General features: G+C 30.7%; 1 protein-coding gene across 1 annotated transcript in view; it reads right to left on the bottom strand.

Annotated features, from left to right (window-relative positions):
- The window catches only part of LOC131841551 (irregular chiasm C-roughest protein-like), a 47,464-nt gene that overhangs the window by 9,032 nt on the left and 17,571 nt on the right, over positions 1 to 20,861 (bottom strand). The window contains exons 6-15 of the mRNA XM_059189869.1: positions 19,141 to 19,249; positions 12,709 to 12,793; positions 10,150 to 10,238; positions 6,844 to 6,946; positions 3,778 to 3,911; positions 3,153 to 3,276; positions 2,660 to 2,805; positions 1,976 to 2,129; positions 1,178 to 1,413; positions 446 to 625 (exon numbers count right to left, since the gene is read on the bottom strand). Of these exons, the coding sequence (XP_059045852.1) occupies positions 446 to 625; positions 1,178 to 1,413; positions 1,976 to 2,129; positions 2,660 to 2,805; positions 3,153 to 3,276; positions 3,778 to 3,911; positions 6,844 to 6,946; positions 10,150 to 10,238; positions 12,709 to 12,793; positions 19,141 to 19,249 (1,360 nt within the window). The remainder of the gene's footprint in view (positions 1 to 445; positions 626 to 1,177; positions 1,414 to 1,975; positions 2,130 to 2,659; positions 2,806 to 3,152; positions 3,277 to 3,777; positions 3,912 to 6,843; positions 6,947 to 10,149; positions 10,239 to 12,708; positions 12,794 to 19,140; positions 19,250 to 20,861) is intronic.

The raw sequence follows: 20,861 nt of genomic DNA, 5'->3' as shown, positions 1-20,861 counted from the left end.
TTTTTGTTTTAGTAATTTTAAAGGTGTTGGTGATTGTTTTCTGTTTATAATTTTTAAAATAAGTTGAAAAGTACGCGACATATTTATTATTATAATATTATTTAGGATGATGTCTAAACTAGCTAAAAAATATAAACATCATAATAATCAATTTTGGAGTACACAAAATAAAATAGACATTTACTGTATAATTTTCTAATGAAACTAGTATGCTTACTTCGATATTTTGAGCCTCAATATCGTAGCGTCTTATAAAGAGAGTAGATTTTATTTTCATCAACAAAATAATTGAGCATACAGTTTATACGACTAATCCAAATTTAAAATATATACCATCAATTTAGTATCAGTCAGCACTGTTACAGACAGTTTCATAGACAAAGCTCTATAAAGGTAAAATTTTGTCTTTTTGGTTTCAACCCTAAAAGCTATATAGAATACTGACCTTCGAATGTAAACTGGTGATAGGTTGATTGAAGTCCCCGCTATATCTCTGGTACTGCTTCATTAGTTCATTGTCATAGCTGTTAGGTAACGAAACCGGTCCAGCCAATGGCAGTCCAAGATTCGAAACTAAGTGATGCGTCGGATGGAGGTCGGTCTCTGAACCAGCATTTGAGTTGTCCTAAAATTATATTATTACATTATAGTAATCTAGTTGTGGCTTTTCTTTTAATAATTATCACCAGATCTTGATAGTAAACAGTCGTGAGTACCTCAGTCTCACTTATATCAGCTGCTATGTCTGTAAGCTGTGTTTTTGCTATGGGGTACCGGGTAGGCAGTGAAATTAGAGGATAAGAGACGTGACACCTTAACCCTCTGGAATGGTGACACATGAGAACGGAAAGCCACAAACTTCTTAGCATGCCTCAGACTGCCACTTATCACCATGCGGGTTCCGTGTGGCAGAGAGGGAAACTCCAAGCATTTCCCGGAAATTGTGATCCAGGTATAGGTTTAAAGAGCCCCTTTGTTGATGCACGTCAGTACTCTACTTCACCGCTGGTGTTTCTCTCTCTGCCTGTTCAAATCTATTAGAAGTCTGCTGGTGATGCTACGTTTTAGTATAGAACTTGCTGCAGTTTCACGTAGGCCAAGAACTCACACATGATACCGTGATCATAGTTCATTTTTTATCATTTCGATTGCATAAAAAAGGTATTAAAAGTCTTACCAAACCACAGCTGCCTTCCACCTGCCTCAATTCTAGCTTCAAATCACTAATGTTTGAGTTTCTATCACTGTCTTTAAACTGATCCATGCTGGTCTTGCCTATGTCAGTTATGTCTGGTTTCTTTACGTCCGACTTGTTTGTTCTTCGATGGCACAGCATTATTATGAGCATTACTATTAGAAGAACTATAAGTATAGTAGCACACGCTGTTATGATGAGGAACATTGGCAATGATTCTGAAAGAATTTCGTTTTGTTTTACACTACCTGCAATTATGGTATCTCTGATTTTAGTCACACGCGTGAAGCATTTAGGTGTTTCTTTCTTAAACCTTTCATTTTATTAAATATAAATAGTATATGTTATATTTGCTTTTTATAATATTACTTTAGACTACTTTTCATTCGTGATATCGTCTGCGTAAGACTCCAAGAGTTAACAAAAGTTTCATCCTCCTCCGAAAACAGTCTTAACGGGTCTAATTGTATTTTGTAAGCAATCAGCAACCAATTAGAATTTTAACACCAAATTCAATCCAAAACGGTCTAGCCATTTAGAAATTAATTGACAAATAAATGCATAGCAGAATTCTATAAATTAATATATTTTATAATAACAAAGGATAAACGCAAAAATATTTAAATGATATTAAAATTTCTTTTCACCAATACTAAATTACATTATTAGCTAAAATAGAGTGTATTTTAGATTAAAAAAATGAAATCTCTACAATATTCGCGACACATTTTTTTAAAACTGTTTGTATAGATTGTATAATAAATAATTGTAAATACTTACTGTCAGGTACTAAATTAATTTCTACGCTGTCCATTCCATATTCATTAGTAACCGTACAATTATATTTCCCGAAATGTTTCGCTTCGCTTTTTCTTATGATCAGTGTTGATTTTGTTAGGCTATCTGCTAATGTTTCTTCTAAGAACGCGTACTCCTACAAAATTCATTATAATACAACACAAAAGATTATATTCCACGAATTCTGTATAAGTATACCTAATATCTACTAACTTGTTAGTAACTATTTTTGTAGTTAGTAACAAGTTAGTCGATATGAAACGCAAAATTTTCTAAAGTTACATGAACATTTCATTCTTTATTATAATAATAAATAAACACCCTAATTATGTAAAAGTAATGTTAGAGCGATGACATTTGAAATAATCCTGGCATAGTGGTTTACTGCCCTGAATTACCTCTAAAAGGTCGTAAGTTCAAATCTAGCCGACACCAAAAAAAAACTTTGTATATCAATTTCAAGTTCTGATTGACTCGCCAGTGAAGTAAGTCCGTTCACAAGTACAAAGGATGCGCTCAAGTATATATTAAGGACCCCAATGACCCGTCCAAAAACGTACTTTTTGAACGCTTTAGTATTACAGACAATTATTTTTATAAGTTGTAGTTATAAATTGTAAATAATAATACTTTTTTTTATTATCTCAATAATTAAAGTTTACTTACTTGATTATGAAATGTATTAATTTCTCCACCAGCAAACGTCCATATAATATAGTCTGGTTTAGGAATAGAGAAGGACACACATTCCACTCTCACGCTGTCTCCTTCTACGCCGTATTGTGTCTCATTTGAAGTTATCTTAGGTGGACCTAAAATAGTATTTAGTTCTTTATTTGTATCACTAACATTTGCATATATGGACATATATATATATTGACGACCTCGGTAGTCTAGCGGTATAGCACACCGCTTTACGTCTAATGATCGCGGATTCGATTCCTCGACAGCACAAATATTTGTATTCATTAGTATGATTGTTTGTATCGGTTAGGGTGTTTTCTATGTATAATATGTATGTAATGAAAAAAAATATATATCTATGTATTTTTATCAGTTATCTAGTACCTATAACACAAGCTATAGTTAGCTTAACTTGGGTCTAGATGGCGCTGTGTGAATTGTCCTGAGATTATTAGCATCACATCTTATCTCTTACCTCTTACGTACACCATGGCAGAAGCTTCAATATCTTGGTAGTGATCTATACTGGCTCTACACCAATATTCGCCTGCAGTCTCTTCTGTTATCGTTACGGTCAAATTTGAAGATTTTCCGACTCTCTGTTCATAAAATGGTCATTTATTTATATTAAATAATGTATGAAATCGTCTGCGTGGGTACCTCAGTCTCGCCAGTTTTAGCAGCTAAGCAGCTTGCTTTGTAAGATATGTTTCAGTTAAAAGGTGCGTATATATGTAATATGGCAGTGAAATTCCAGGGTATGGAGACTTTAGATCTTCGGAATGACAATACAGGATATCACACTAGAGTCGTCACATGATGACGAGATATCGTGTTTACAGGCAACAATTGGTACTTACTATCTGGTGACCCAGCATCCTGTTTACGATTCAAATAACGTAAAAAAATATCATAAACAGTTTATATAAGACTGGGCGTGTATATAGATAAAATATGTTGTTGTTATTATTTTTTTCATTTACCATAGAGGCAGGCAATTGCATTAAGATTATACGGCCTTTTCGATAATAAAATTTGTTAATTACAATTAGATGTTTTTTTTATAAATAAGGAGGTAGGTATATGAAGTTATTACTTACAACAACATGCTCGTTTTCGTATCTCAACCACAGTATTTTCGGTGATGGATGACCGTCTACAATGCAGCTGAGTATCGCAGTAGATCCAGATTCACCTTCTATATTCTGTGGCCTCTGTTTGAACGTGGGGCCGTCTACAATAAAAATGATAAATTAAAAAAGAAATACGAAACGGTAAATTACTTTTTTTTATTGTATAATAGACAAAATATATTAAAAAGAAAATAAGACAGAAAATTTGTAATGTTTTTGTAGAAGTACTAGTATGTACAAAATAATAATTTAAGAATATTTTATCTATTTAATTTTAATTCGGATTACATCCATATTATATATATACATCCATCCATAGAATATATATGAATAACAATAATAAAATTTAAGGTAATTAACACAGCGCCATCTAGTCCCATGGAAAGCGATCAATCAAAGACAATCGATATAAATACTTAGATATTTATAATTTTTGTTAATACTTACATAATATGCAAAGAAAACACCCAGACCGATACAATCAATGATACTCATGAATACAAATGTTTATACCGTGAAAGGAATCGAACCCGCGATCATTGGAAGAAAAGCGGTGTCATACCACCGAGGCCGTCAAATTAAATATACAGAATGAAACCTAAAGGCACTCTTTTATTCATAGAAATTACGTTGAATGTATGTTTTACATCATTTATTCAAATTAAGAACTGAAATAGGTACTAAATTAAAACCAACATCTTTATCTGCTACCGTTTTTAGGTTACAATCATAAAATATTAACATACAATAATGTAACATTTTCTTGAAACATATAATATTATCTTTGCATTATATATTGTATAGGAAACCTATTTAAGTAATAGGTATATGTACACCGTAATTGCACAGCCCACACTAATTACGTTTATTTTATATAGTTACATATCTCATATATGTTATTTATACCTATTTTACAGAATATATATTGATGAAAATGAAACAATCTTTCTTTCTCTATTATCTTATCTATTTATTACAGGTGTTTTCTATTTATAATATGTATGTATTTACGAAAAATATATATATCTATGTATTTATCAGTTATCTAGGACGCATAACACAAGCTTTTGGTAGCTTAACTTGGGACTGTGCGAATTGTCCTGAGAATATTATTATTACTTTTGTAAAAATAACAAAAATACTGGACAATAATATAACTTTACAATAATAATTATTATTGTCGACTTGGTTTGTTACCCGTCTTTTACTATTGGATGAGAAAGTATATAAGAGTACGTTTAAAGTTGGTTATATATGGGGTTAAAACATTTTTAAAGTATTCTCACCCAATTAGCTGACTCTAAAAACGTTCTTATAATATGTTGCTCAAGAGTCATTTTTCTTTACCTTTACCCCTCAGCACAATAATGAAGTGAACAATAATTACTACGGGTACAAGAATTACTACTAAATCGTTAACAAGAGCAGTAATTGGGGAATTAACTCTAAATACGCTTTATTGTGTTGTGGCCTAATGTGGGTTAGTAATGCTTGTTTCCCACTCCCATTCTTACGTTGTGAGAATGATAATTAATAGTAATTCAAGGAATATTCATGTAGTATTAATTAAATTATAATAATACTGATTGTGATGAAAGGATATGTATGTATGTATTTAACTGGTTTAAAATGGGACACGTTTCTAGGTGAGGTAAAATATGTATATTCGGCTAGAAGAGCAAAACCAAAAAGACCAGGAATAATTCATTAAAGTACAATTGGTAGATATACATATAAAAACAGAACATCAAGCGGTTTACCACACCCGCTTAACTCCGATGGTCGCGGGTTCGATTCCTCGCACGGTGCAAAATATTAATTGTTCCATCACGATGCAAATTCATCATTATTTGTATTAATCTTCAAGTTTAGTATGTACGAATTTACAAAAAAAAGTATTTAAGTGTTTCTATGAATTGTCTAGTACAGCGCTATATTGTTCAGGGTTATTATTATTTTTTCAATTCAATCAACAAAGTAGTTTATGTTTAATAATGACTAAATAGTAATTATGATGGTCCCTAAATCCTTTCTAATACACCCGAAATGTCTACAAATCATATAATCATAACTACTTCCTACTTAACCCAAAGTTATTTCTACAATCAATTACACTTTCAAAGCCGACGTCACTAAAAGACAAGTAACAGAAAATGAGAAACCCAAATGGGCCAGTCATTTTATGGCTTATAATCTCATGCTCGTAAAACGAAAGTAGTTCGTTTTATTCAAGCAATAAGAGTGGCTCTCGTATATCGAAGACTCATTGTTATTACATTTTGATACTCTCGCATTAAAATGGACGAATAATAGAATTGAAGTGATTTCCTTATGAGATTCCTTTTTTTAAAACCTGCAAATATGACGCACAAATTCTCTTGTCTGTTGTTACAAATATTTTCTTAAACCATTTTTAAATTTGGAATCTTTATTATATTTTTAATTTGAAAATGTCGGATTCTTAATTTAAAAACGGATGAGAGTAAATATTTATTTTGTTTATTTATAGACATGTTATATTAATATAATAATAGAGAGTGTAGCGTAGCGTAACCTAGTTCATTTACCACAAATATAGTGAGCTAGGATTTGGTCGACACCAAAAACTATGTGTGTTATTTTATATTATATTTATGTGTGTGTTATGTGTGTGTGTTATGTTATTATTTTATATTTATGACTCAATTGTTATGTAAACACTGATAATGGATGAAATTCAAAGAGTTTCAAACTCAAAGAAATATAGGCAAGCACGTCCAGCGTTCACCACGAGTTGACAATTCTTCTGACTACAACACAATCGTGAATTTATTATCATAAAGAGTTATTTTATTGAGTTAGGTGTTATTTTGAGAAAGCACAGCCAATTAATTTATGTATTTATTTATGTTTTTCGTTTACGAACATAGTAGAAGTTAACAAAATATTAAGTTATAAAGAACTATGTTTAAGAATTAATGTATACAATTTTTTTTATCTGTGTAAGTAATATTCACGAAAATATAAATATATAATAATGAAATAAGGACTTACATGCCACTTCCAAGGTCTTCGATTCAGCACTCTTTCCCACTGCATTATAGACTTCACATCTAATCGTAGCATCATTGTGTTTACGAGAAATATTCATTAGTACCTAGAAAAAATAATAATATATAAAAGTCTGTAGTACCTGAGTCTCACCTATTTTAAACCGAGTTGTTTTTGCAAATGAACGAATGGCAAATAATGAGTGTTATTATAGTGGTCACATGTTATGTAGGTGTTGTTCATGTATATACTTATATACTATATACTTATAAATGATTATCACTTACCATCAGGTGAGCCTTCTGCTTGTTTACCATTCCGGTTATGTAAAGAAAAAAACTATTGTTTATATAGTAAGTAGTACTTAGACGGCCTCATTTGTCTAGCGGTTAAGCACAGCGCTTTACTTTCGATGATCGCGGCATCGATTCCTCGCACGGTCCAAACATTTGTATTCATGAGTATGATTGTTTATATCTTGTCTAGTTGTTTTCTATGTACATTATGTATGTATATACAAGAAAAAAAACTAAGTGTTTATATCAGTTATTTAGACATAGCACGAGGTCTAGATGGTGGTCTTAATGTGGGACTAGATGGCGTTGTGCTAATTGGGCAAGGGAAAAAAATTTATAACTATTGTATTAGTAGTTCTTAGAGCTAGTGAATTCCTCGAGAAAATGCAAACATGAGTACGAACTTTGTTAACTTACAAAAGTATAACTTTACGACATACGACTAATGAAAAATGCATATTGCAGACGCTAGGTGCGCCAAGAAATTTGAACATTCCACGAAATATTATAGCGCACTTTCCACGGGAGTGGATGCAAATACGAATTGTAAAATTAATACACTGAAAGAAATACAAGTAGCACTTTATTACGTCACATAAAAAGGATATAAAATAAAGTTAGGGCGGCGATTAAAATTCATTGGAACGATGTTACAAATTTTAATTTTAATTACGCCACTATTCTATACAATCTTAACAAAATTTCAAAATCAGAAAATTCATATTTAAAAATAATTTCCAATAAACCACATCCTGTTATATACATTCTATTGTAAAAATGTTATGTAAACTTTATGAATTCGAAATTTGAAAATCAAAATTCGAATTCATTTTTAATTAAACCATACTATAGAGGTACATGTTTTGTTATAACAAATAATATGTTGATTAATTAGAAATTACAATATTTTGTAGAATGTATTTAGTGGAATGTTAAAATTTTTACTGTTTATTATTATGACAAATTTCGTACGTTTTGGTAGATCACGTACATATCTTGTGTAGTAATGAAATTATTAGTTATAAAACTACATTTAAGATATTATTTAATGTCTTCTTACATATTTGCTGTGTATAATGCTTTTGTATACGCCAAATAAATATATTTTTCTTTCTTTCTAATGAATCTCTTTATTCATTTTATAAACGTAGAGGATATTTATATAACTCTTTTTAAATAACATCAGCATTCCCACTATATACATATTACACCTGTAAATCTAGTCAACAGTAATACGAGCAAAAATAAATTCGTTTACACATACATTTATGAATGAATGAATGAATGAATGAAATTTATTTATTTACACTAAAAAGTCAGATGATGGTAGGTAATATGTATTACTATTTACTATTATTGGCAATAGTTTAATTGCTCTAAATTGGCAAATTTTAAAAGTGTTATAATTTTAGATTAAAATCTATAAATGTACCATAATTTTAAATTAATGTAATAAAATGATAATTAGATATTAACAGTAACTGTAATAGAAACTATAATAACTATAAATGTCATCATACGTGAAATTAGAAATCCAGTTCAAGTAAGGATTCAAACAAACTTCGAGTACCGTCAAAGTAAGTTCACGCCGCGCTGACAAAATTTAATTTTAAGTTTGCAGAAAATAGTTTAAATTCATAGATTTTGTGTTTACGAAAATTAATATTTACAATGCAAACCAGAGATATGGCTATTAATCTCTAGATACATAGATATTTTTTTAAAAGTGAACATTATAAGAAAATGTATCATTGTGATTACTATGAGACTAAATTTATAACATGGATTTTATCAAAGAAGTTATTTTTGTATTGGTAATGGTGATCTTTATCCCTGTTATAAGCTACTATAGTTACAATTAATTTTTTTACCGTCATATGGACCATATTTTTTTGCCAGCATAGCAGTCATTAATGCATATTTTTTTTTATTTATTTACACATTATTGCACCCGATGTATAGAAAAATATAATTAATATAAAAAGAAAATACAATGACTAGTAACAAAAGGCGTTCTTATCGCTATTGGAGTGTCTGTTTGTAATATTGAAGTAGCCGTTTTCTACTACATACCTATATATTAATACAAATACGGTACATACACCAAAATAACAGTTTTTATAATTTTTGTCTGTCTATCTGTCTGTTTGTTCCGGATAATCTCCGAAATGGCTGAACCAATTTTGACGGGACTTTTATTGGCAGGTAGCTAATGTAATAAGGAGTAACTTAGGCTACTTTTATTTTAGAAAAATTCTCTAATTAACTTTTACTGTTAAATTCCACGCGAACGAAGTCGCGATTACAGCTCTTAATAAATAAAAAGAAATATAATATTATATTTATACAAATAGTTTATATATTACAATTACTATTTCTTTAAGTAATACTATATAACTAGAGATATATATTTTGTTAGCCATGTATGTACGTTTTACTTGTATTAAATTCACATGAAAATAAATATTTTGCTTTCTTTCTTTCCTAGTGTTCCTAATCTATTTGTATGGACGTCTTCAAAATCTCATTAACCTTGAAAACAAATAATGATTCTACTAGTACTTTGAAAACTACGACACTTATTTTAGGCTACAATTGTTACTTCTTGAAAAGAAATTATTTCCCGAGAATTAAGCATAATAGCCAAAATTATTCGGAAACTATATTTTGATAGCGAGGTGCTTATGTGTAAGGAATATAGTTTTGCACAAACGATATAAACCTTAAAAGATACATACAATATATCTTATAACCTTGCTAGTACAGTGGTTACCCTTCCTAACTTGCTGATTATCTTGGGTTTGATCCCCGCACAGTACAAAAAATAAATTAATTACTATATTTGTACAACAAAATGTACTTAAGTACATATATTTGTCTTAAATCTACAATCCATGCTCTAAGAAAGTAGTTTGACCAACATACTAGCATATCACCATTTAGGCAGTATAAGCGAAAACTCAGAATGGTTAATTATCTATTAAAAAAAATAACAGATATTCCTATAGCTTACCAGTTCATTGTTCGTAGTGCCGACAATTTGATTATTGTTTATGTACCACTTGTATGTGAGATTGTTTGGGTTCGCGCTTCCTTGGCAACCTGTGGAATAATTTATTATATTAAATCTTTTAAACAATAGACTCCGTATTTGAGGGGAGAAATAATTCTAACCATGTCTGCAATAGGCAATTTATGAAATTGACTAAAGGAGTAAATTCATATAAATTAAAATTTACCATTTGGCTACTAAATATATGGCGCTAATTTTGAATTTAGAACTTTATATCATTAAACAAAATGGCCGATTATTCTCTTATATTTGTTAGATGGTACTTCACTACTTATTATGAACTTCAGTAGTCTAATAAAGAATCTAATTCGTACTAAACCAGATTATTATATAATAATAATCCAAATCCAAATCCAAAGGCAAGACCTCCTAAACAATGACATAATAATTTTATTTGTATAGTTCTTTGATTTCATTCAAGTTTTTAACAAAATTTTGTGAATATTAAACAAAAAGTACTAATAAAATATTTTTGTTTTTAACTAGAGAGCAATAGAATGCTTTTAACTATGCATAATTGGTTAGAATGATTGAGTAGTAAATCTTAGAGAATAGTAAATTTAAGAAGCTGTAAAATTATTTAATATAAGTTTAAATACCTATATATTTAGCTATCTATAAATTACTTTATAGCTGAGACCATTCACACTTATAAAGTTAAAATAAATCTTTCCAAGTTGTTGTGGAAAATAAATATCAGGGCAAAATTTTTCAAGAACTGACAAAAGTTAGTTTGAAACTAAAGTTAGCACGACAGTATTTCTGGAAACAATGATAGATCATGACAAAGCACTGGTTGATAGTTATTTAAAAATGAATGGAAGTTTTCTATAATTCTAAATATAACCCATAAACTTTATAACTAGCAATATATCGTGTTTAGAATTTCAAATTTACATTAGCCATTGTCAGTGGAAACAATTATTTAAAAACGGAACGGTATACCCGTTCCGTTACCCACTAAATTGATTTGACACTTATTCTAACTGCGAACATTAAAATATATTTATATAATAAGTAAAAATAAATAATTAATTCTGTATCAGTAATTAAAACAAGTTACAAATATTATTATTTTAATTAAAATTACTAATATGGTCTATAGTAATTTCTATACTAGTCTATAATATATCTAAAGCATAATAATAATAATACTAATCCTTGAAGGCAAAATTCAAAATTCAAAATACGTTGCATAATAATCTCGTTATTACCAATGGAATCAATTAATTTTAAAATCTAACTAGTCTATTAGCTACTAAATTAATTAGACACTTTCTGACTACGAACATTAAATGTTTTTTATACATTAAAGTCCAAAGTAAAGCAAAAATAAAGAAATAAGTACTAATCAAATAAAATATTAATAATAACAAAATTTCCAAATTCAAAATATATTACGTAAGAATTTCTATAAAAAAGAACTTTATTGGTATTATTTTTAGAGACATTTTGAAATGTATACGTAGTTTAGTTATTTAGAGCTTTTAGCGTAAGGAATGGCTGTAAATCTTAAAGTCTAGTCTAGAAATTCCACACGCTTCATTATTCTACACTCGCATACGTGGAATCCTAGCTGCGGACTAATATGATGTATGTTCTTGTTGGAATATAAAAATAAATCGTCTGTACGTTGGCGTAAGGTGTAAAATATATGTAGTAGTTGCTACAATAAAAGAAATAAGAAAGATTTTATATTTTTTTCTCAGCACTAGAAATGAAATTTAATTTTTTATAAGTGTTAGGTGAATTTATTTTCTCTCGGTCTTATCAGCTTTGTGCATTTTCACTGAAAAGTAACAAATAAGACCGTAACACGAATATCTACTTAGCAGCGTTATATTTTATATATTTAATTTAATTTGTTATGTTGATAATAAATACAACTGTCTCAACCAATTAGTGTTGGAAATATGAAATTAAAATTATTTAATGTATATTTGAATTAATTGATATTTCGAAAATTAGAAATAGAAACTCTTTTAAATGAATGTTTTGGTATTTACACAGTTTTCTGTGGGTATTTAGAGTTTTTAAAATAAAAACATATACCTAGATTAAATATGGACTACGCAAAATATGACTACATCTCAGTATCTTTATATCAATGAACGAACTTAATTCAACCAAACAGACAAATGGTGGTCGGTATGGTAGCCAAGGGATTCAGCACACTGGTTTACGTCCGATGGTTGTGGGTTCGTTCCCTCACACTTTGAAAACATTTTGTAATCATGATTTGTTTTGTTAGGTTTGTTTTCTACGTATATTATGTATGTATTTACAAAAAAAAATATTTATATATTGCTATCAATTATTTAGTACTTATAATAGAAGTTCTTATTACAGTAAACAAACTCTGCAGATTTATGTGTTTTGCCCTTTTCTTGTGTTGGTCCTATTAACACTTGATTTTAAAAAGCTGTTACTAACTATGGATAATTAACAATCTATCTGACTATATACTATATTAGTATAGACTAAACATAACCAACTCACCCATAACCAGCGTGTCTCCCTCCTGTATTTGTCCTTTTGCTGCTCCAGATTTTATGAACATCCGAACTTTCGGCGCATACTGCACCTGTAACAAAAAATATTAAATTACTTGCAACTTCGCAATACCATTTATACTTCTGTACCTTCGCTAACGTAGAAAGTTATTAAATACTTAGTTGATTATTTTAAAGTTTTAAAGAATGATATTTATGATACATCAATTTATTCATAAATAAATAATAAGCTAGAAATATTAAGAGGAGTGTGTGCACGCAATATCGGTATCCTCAGTATCTCTCTTGGGTATTGAATAGAGTTCAGATATGTATTATAAATACATAAATAATATACATGAAACATCTAGACCAATACAAAAAATCATACTCATGAATACAAATTAATTGCCTCCTAATTGAACTCGCAACCCTCGCAAGTAAGGAGATGTGCTAAATTCGTAAACAACCAAGGCCGACAAATGTTGACGGATATATACTAAAACTGTTTTATCCCTCTTGAATATTTTATTTTATTTCTAAGAAATAAAATAAAAAGTATTCAAGAGGGGATTTCGTCAAAACACTAGATATAATGGTTGTTTAATATTCATAAGATCATTTTTCCTGCGACGCGAAAAGACGTAATCGATTCAAGCTAAACAATTACGTTTCATCGACGTTATTTCAAATAAATAAAAACGCGGGAAATTGGAATTGGTTCACAGATCATCAAAGGCTCGTTTAAAAATTATGAACACTTCCCGTAATAAAGAATTGAGGTAGACTGCAAAAAGTCGACTGCATGCATACATCGGTTTCACTTACGTCACTAAACAGCTTTGTAAGATTGTTTCGGTTCTAGGGTGCAGATTAGACAGTGAAATTACAGGATAGAAGGCATTACATCTTAGTTCTCTGGAATAGTAACGTATGAGTGGTGTCGCTGGTTTTTTTACGGACTACTCTAATGCTGTTAGCCGCACCTGGCCTTTACAGCCTCACCGGGCGAGTGCAAATGGCACTCCAAATCCGCGGAAGGACTTATGGAGCGGCCGAAGGCCAACTGAAGGCCAAATCACGCCTGACGGATACGACTTTAGTTGAGAGCACTGCTAGGGGTTCGAACCTCGGTCCAGACCGTCGTAATTTCTATCCCCCTTTGAATTCAACGGGGGATTGATCGTAGGGGCTAGTAATGCTGTTCATGTACATAAACAATGCTTACCCCTTATCATCAGGTGGACCGTCAGATAGCAAACATGCTATTCCAATTACGTAAAAATAAAAAAATATCCTGTTACAGAAAATTATTCAGTTTTCAGTTGTTTTATCATGAAGCATTAATAAGGAGTTCAATATTAATTTGCTTTTCAAATGATTAGCGTAGGCGTATTTCTACATCACAAAGTCTGTATTTAAATTTATTTTGGGAACACGTTATTGTTTATTTATTAGTAAGAACGACAGGTAAATGTTAACTTATTCATTATTATCATCTCTTGGTAGAACTTAGAGACTTTCTGGAAAGTCATTTGCGTGGGCATTTTTATCTTATCTTATTTAAATTAACATTTAAAAAGCGCCTAGAAGTGTAATTACAGGGTATGAAGTCTTTACTAATAGTAACGCATAAGATTGATCTATCAATATCTGTAAATAAATTTAAAAATAAGAATAAGACTAGGAAACTGTATCTCTTACTTTCAGTGCCAACTATCAAACTATAACATTAGAAACAGAGAAAATGTCAAGAAAACCTGGACCAATCCAAGAAGTTCTCAACACTTATTTATCAAACTGGAAATTCGAGATAAAACCACTATTGAAACCAGCGTCGTATTTTTCCAAGACAAGCCGAGAGCCACAATCCTAGGAAAATAAACAACGTGGAAGCCGCGAGACAGTTTCTGTCTAGAAACTTCGATAGCACCCGTCTTTTTGCTTTCCGAATATCTATAATCTTTTACTGATTGTTTTCTGCGAATGGTGCGGTTTCATTCTGTGCTATCCGCGTCTTTGCTTGTTTGTATATAAAAAATAGTCAATGTACCGTCCTCATCATATTAATAAATCTTCAAATTAATGTTGTTTAAATATGTCTATTAGTCATATGGTACTAATACAACATGCTCTGATAACGCACAGTGTAGGGGTAATGTATGGTTCGGATATGCTTAGGGGTATGTAACGTGTAAGGGTATGTAACATTATTTCACAGTAGCTATTTATAATTATCTATTTGTAATATATTATATAATTTTATTTAGTATACTAAAGCGCCATAGAGCGTCTCGCTACTCCCTAAGGTTGGCTGGTAGAGCTATTAGCATTAAGCCCACCTATTGTACAAAATTCAATAAAGTTTAAATAAATAAAAAAAAATAGATAATCACCCCTAATATTTATCTATATTTTCAATGCAAATGTGTATCTATCTGTTACATTTTCTCGACAAAACGGCTTAAAAGAATCTCAATCAAGTTTGAGTAATAATTTTGAGAATTGACAATATAGGTACATAGGTTATTTCTTGTTAATTTACCTATTTTTATATCCTTAAGGGATAAAAGTTTCTGCAAACGAAGTATTTCTGGGATAGAAATCCATATGTAAAAATAAAAAAAACTCACTAATCTTTTAATGTGATTATCCATTGAAGAATTATTTTATTTTAAGCACACCAAACTTAAATATTGAATTTATTATCTGTAAGTATACTATTAAGAAGAGATTTATATTCTGTCTCGTTTAAGCTTTGAGTCTAGACGAAGCCTTACGTATACTATTAGTGGCAAAGCCTTTGAGTGAAGATAAACCTCTTTGAGACTTCCTATTGTGAAATGCGCTATAAACTCTTCATACAAGGTTATTAAGTACAAAGAATTTATTTAAACTTTTCCTTGGCAAGAATTATGAATAAAAAAATATAGAAAAATAAATTTAAACAGTTTTTTCTATAAGAATTATAAGAATGATATAGATAATCTACTAGAAGGTAAAGTAAATGGATATAGTAAGAAGCATAAAAATAAATGAAGGAGTATTATGTTTCAAGGAAAAACTATGTACAAATAACAATTTATGACTAAAAAGTAAATAAAAATGTGATTTTATGTAACAAACCAACAGACAGGTACACTTTCATATTTACAGTAGTCAGTTAAATCATCTCCAGTGGCGTAAATAATGTCTGGGGCAGAAACTAGTCATAGTTAAAAAGAGAAAAAAATTCCAAAACAATTCTTATGACACACAGGTTTTGCTGACACGAACAACGAGTGACGTCACGAAATTAGAGGTCTACACTGCCCTTATTTTCACTTTGCCGGTATAAAACAAAGGCTAGACATAAAAGACCTCCCGTGGTCTTCGCAATGTATGACAAATTGTGGACGATGCTCACATCCGCAGCTCAAGTTACATTAGCCGCGTTAGTGAGCCGAATCGGCGAATTTTCTAAAGGAAGAACAGAAATTGCGGTCGGGATTTTTTCTACCGTCTGCTGCTTTATTTCGTTACGTTTTCTATATCCGTTTATTGGTGCCTCGGCTTATAGAGTAATTTATGTGTGTGCCAACTGGAACGTTTATTTTTTCTTATAGGGCCAGTTTCACATGTAACTGCTACGACACACTTTCATTGGTATAGTCTCAAAAGTCTTTAAATCTTTATTAACAGTGGATACGGATGCAAGAAAACTTAGACCTCTGGAAAGGCGGCAAAGGAGTAGTGTTTAGATAATATTTTTCATTTAATTTTAGTGACAAACAAGCAGACACCCCTTTGATTGTGAGCGATAACAGTCGTCTACTTAACGTATAATTTTTTTTTTGACACAACTCTATTTAGACTTAAGTTAATCTAAGTAAAGGTTGTGTTATGGGTACTAGATAACTGATAACAAATACATAGATTTTTATTTCGTAAATACATATTATACGTAGAAAACACCCAGACGGATACAAACGATTATACTCATGAATACAAATGTTTATGCCGTGCGAGGAATCGAACCCGCGACCAGCGAAAGTAAGGTGGTGTGTTAAACCGCTAGACCACCGAGGCCGTCAAATTATATCATACATACACAATAAATAGTATTTACAACAATCTATACAGATTGAGTTAACAGTTGAACCCATCCCAGCAAATTAACTAAATCGGAATCAAATCGTGTCGTGTCTAGACATTTTAAGACATAAACGACCTAAAAGAGATCAAATAAGAGAGAATTGAAGATACAGAAATAAGTTACAAAAGTCGTACCTTTTATAGCGCAAACCAATTACTCGTCTAGTCTTGGAGTCAGTAAGTAGAGCAACTAATAAGTCCTGTAAACCGGATTTGTTACCTCTGACTGGCGGTAAAATATTCAACTTTCCATTTTGGTATTCAACTGTAAGCCTCGACCTCCTCATTGCATTGGTTTCACAGTAATATAGTTGGTATTCGTGCCTCGTCGGGAAATAATATCGTTATCATAAAAAGAAATCCTCGGTAGGGTGACCAATGATGTTCCCGGAATTTCCTCTTGCCGTACATCCGGAATTAATAAGGAAAATGGCTATTCACTTTGTTTTAGTTTATGTACATTGTTTTATAGAATAGGATTATTGTATAATATTATATATAAAGAGTAAAGGAATATAATAGAAGTCGTTGTTTTTAGAAGTCAATTCATTCTCAAATAGCTGACCCGACAGACGTTTTAACTATGAATATTGAATTGGATAGATCGATATATAAAACTTTTATTTTCGTTAATGGCATAATATAAAGCATAATATGTTACTAATATTTTAAATGCGAAAGTTTGTGAGTATTGATGGATGTTTGTTACTCTTTCATGCAAAAACTACTAAACAGGATTTGTAAAAACTTTACAATAATATGCATATAATCAGAAAATAATGTTTTGGTGGCATGAGATATTATTATTATCTGCGACTGCCAAAACCAGACTCACATATTTTAAAAATTATCAAATACATCTCCGTAATTCGTAACTTGTTAAGTACTCCGACCTCAAAGTTGGTTCCGAGCATTTGACTACTTAATAAGTGCTTATGTAAGGCTCTGAAAGCTCGACACTTTTTCCCAGTAACCTATATACCTTTAATACAAAAATTATGCAAGCTAAATAGCCGGCCAGGGGAACTTTCCCCATAAAATCTTAAATAACGTCGGTTTAATCGTCGTATCAAATTATCTCATTTTTCGCGAGGCTAAAATGTTCGTTATGGAAATAAAGTGGCAGTTATAACCGGCAACTTTGATAGTACATCGGAAATTGTGCCATCGACCGTCGTGTTAAATGATAATATTGTTAGACTGGTATATCTTAATTCAGCTTTCAAATGTGTCTTATAATAAGAGAAGGGGATTGTTTGTAATGGGTGCTAGTGACCCCTTTACCAATATACCATGCATCTCTACCTCCACATGGTCCCCCTGGCAAGCATTGTACTCTGGTGAATTTAATTTAGAAATGAACTCATAATAATTTTGTGAATTAATTTCTAAATTCAATTCACACTGTCTGACCGGACATCATTCTCATCTTATTATCCACCAGTGGAGCTAATATATTGTAGTCTCTTACTTATTTATTTATGAGCAATGTATAATGTGTGTTGAATGTTGATATTAAGTATATATTTTCTACTTTTCATAAAGCATGTTATTGATAGTAGAATTTTTTTAAAAATCGTCAATTCAATACAGGCTATTCTCTAATAGCAGTGACTTTAATTATTTGGTAAAATATCTTTATATATTGAATAATTTAAGCTCTTTATTGTAAAGTACCATCGCTTCATTCGTTGGACAGTGTGTCACTACATATAGTGCAGGAATTAGTGTGTATTGTCTGATAATATTTTATCAGATAGGGTCAATAGTGTGATGTTACAAGGATACACAAGATAAGAATGAATTCATCAAAGTATGAAAGTAGCGTTATTATCAGAAGAATTAAACGTAAGTTATAGTATATGTTATTTTATTTATTAGTACTCCCCGAAAACAAACTCTGTCTATTTTGGATAAATTTGTCATGATGGGTATACTTCATCATCCCCATTCATCATCCACTTCCACTAATTTTTCACCTGTGTATATGTTTAGTGGATTCATCATTTCATATTCTATCTATAGACGGTCTTGGTGGTCTAGCGGTTTAGCATACCGCTTTACTTCCAATGATCGCGGGTTTGAATCCTCGCACGGTACAAACCTTTGTATTAATGAATATGATTATTTGTATTGGTCTATATGTTTTCTATGTGTTTTATGTATGTATTTACGGAAGAAATGTATCTATGTTTGTCTAGTACCCATAACACAAGTTCTGCTTCCCTTGGGTGTATTTTCATGTTTATTATATTCATACATAACACAATTTTATGTTTCCACACGAAAAAACATATTGACTGACCTGTAATCTAATCGTAGTTGCTCTGTAAGCCCTATCAGCCGTGTTTTGTGCTTGACATGTGATCGTTTGATTGTGGTGATGTCTTCTTGGACGAAAATGAAGAACTGACCTGAAAAGTAAATATTATTAGAGCAAGCAACTAGCTTCACCTGACTTCGTTCCTCCCCTATTTATTGGTTTAAGTCAGATCTCTCTCTATCTCTCTCACTCTCTCTCCTTCCTTATTAATTATTTATTAGGATGTTTAAAGTAAATACATAATTAAGTATATTCTTCAATATTATATGGTTCGTGAGCATTTGTATAAGTTGTTCTTTTGGTGTTGTTTTTGTTCAAATCCTGTTATTTGTTCGCTTTACTACTTTCTATATTGTCTGCAACTGATCTATACAGCTTCATTCTTAGTGCAATTATTGCATTGAATAAAGAAAAATGGTTTCCAGAAAATTGCACTTAAAATTTAGACACATTACGCACCTTACTTTATGTGGTTATATTAGTATTATAACATGTAATATATAATATATCCTATCCTGTTTTAATAGTGTAATACTTATTTTTATCTGTCGCATACAGTGAGCGCCTGTCGCATCTGAGCATACAGTGAACACTCACCCTAATTGTCGTTAAACATGTAACTTCAGATATTATTATGAGTGTTATGAGCCTTCTTTCCTGTTTTACATCAATTCGTTCTATACTTTTGATGTAATGCCCAAAATTCATATGTCTGCTATTAAAATCGCTATAAATCTATTTCGGTTATAGCACTGCTTCTTTCTTTTCTTTCACGCAATTTCGTACAATTGAAAGAAAGTGACAAATCGCTGTAATTGTTGATGGACCTTTAGCTTTTTTTAAATTAAAACAGTATATTGTATATTCTATTTTATTTCAAGCTACTTACTACAATTAAAAAAAGTGACAAATCGCTGTAATTTTTGATTTTCATATTTAGTTTTATTTAATAGAAAAATAGTCACAAATTCCAGAATTTTTATACAATTTTGTATGTTAAATACGTAACTATACAGTAGTATTTTAGTAAACAAGATTTCCACCTTTGCAAATAATCATACTAGACTGTAAACAGCTCTTTATAGTTTAGAAATTAGAGACAATAAATACTATTAAACTGTTTAGAAAGAGCATATATAAGCTACAGTCACCAGTTACCATCAAGTCGGCTATTTGCCATTTCAAGTACATAGAGAAAATTATATCTACCATTATATCGACGACCACAAATAATGCAATAAAAGATTATTTAAAATTTAATACCTTTGTATAATTTGCATGCATTTAATAGTAAATAGTGTTGATCAAATAATTACGTTCTGCTTATTAACAAATTGTACGAATATTTCGGAAATAAATAATTTCATTTCATTTATATCATTTAAAAAGGCAAATAATTTGTCTGGGATAAATTATTTATAAACTTTATTTTGTGTATGTATTGTACTTAATATAGTTTTCACTCATTTATTACCCACTAGCTTTTGTCCGCAGCTTCGCTCTCGATTTTTATCCCCTTAGGGGTAGAATTTATCAAAATCCTTTCTTAGGGGATGCCATTTTATGCTTTATACATGCAAAGTCTCAGGCCGATCGATTTAAAATTGACAAAGTTTCATACAAACTTTCATCCCCTATTTTATCCCTTTGGGGGTAGAATTAATCAAAATCCTTTAAGAATTAATTACATCTACCTGCATCCC

The sequence above is a fragment of the Achroia grisella genome, unplaced genomic scaffold (genome assembly GCF_030625045.1).
Source record: "Achroia grisella isolate CSIRO2021 unplaced genomic scaffold, CSIRO_AGI_Agris_v1 utg1847, whole genome shotgun sequence".
Lineage (NCBI taxonomy): Eukaryota > Metazoa > Arthropoda > Insecta > Lepidoptera > Pyralidae > Achroia > Achroia grisella.
Note: the sequence above shows the minus strand (reverse complement) of the source record. Positions and strands in the feature narration are given on the sequence as shown.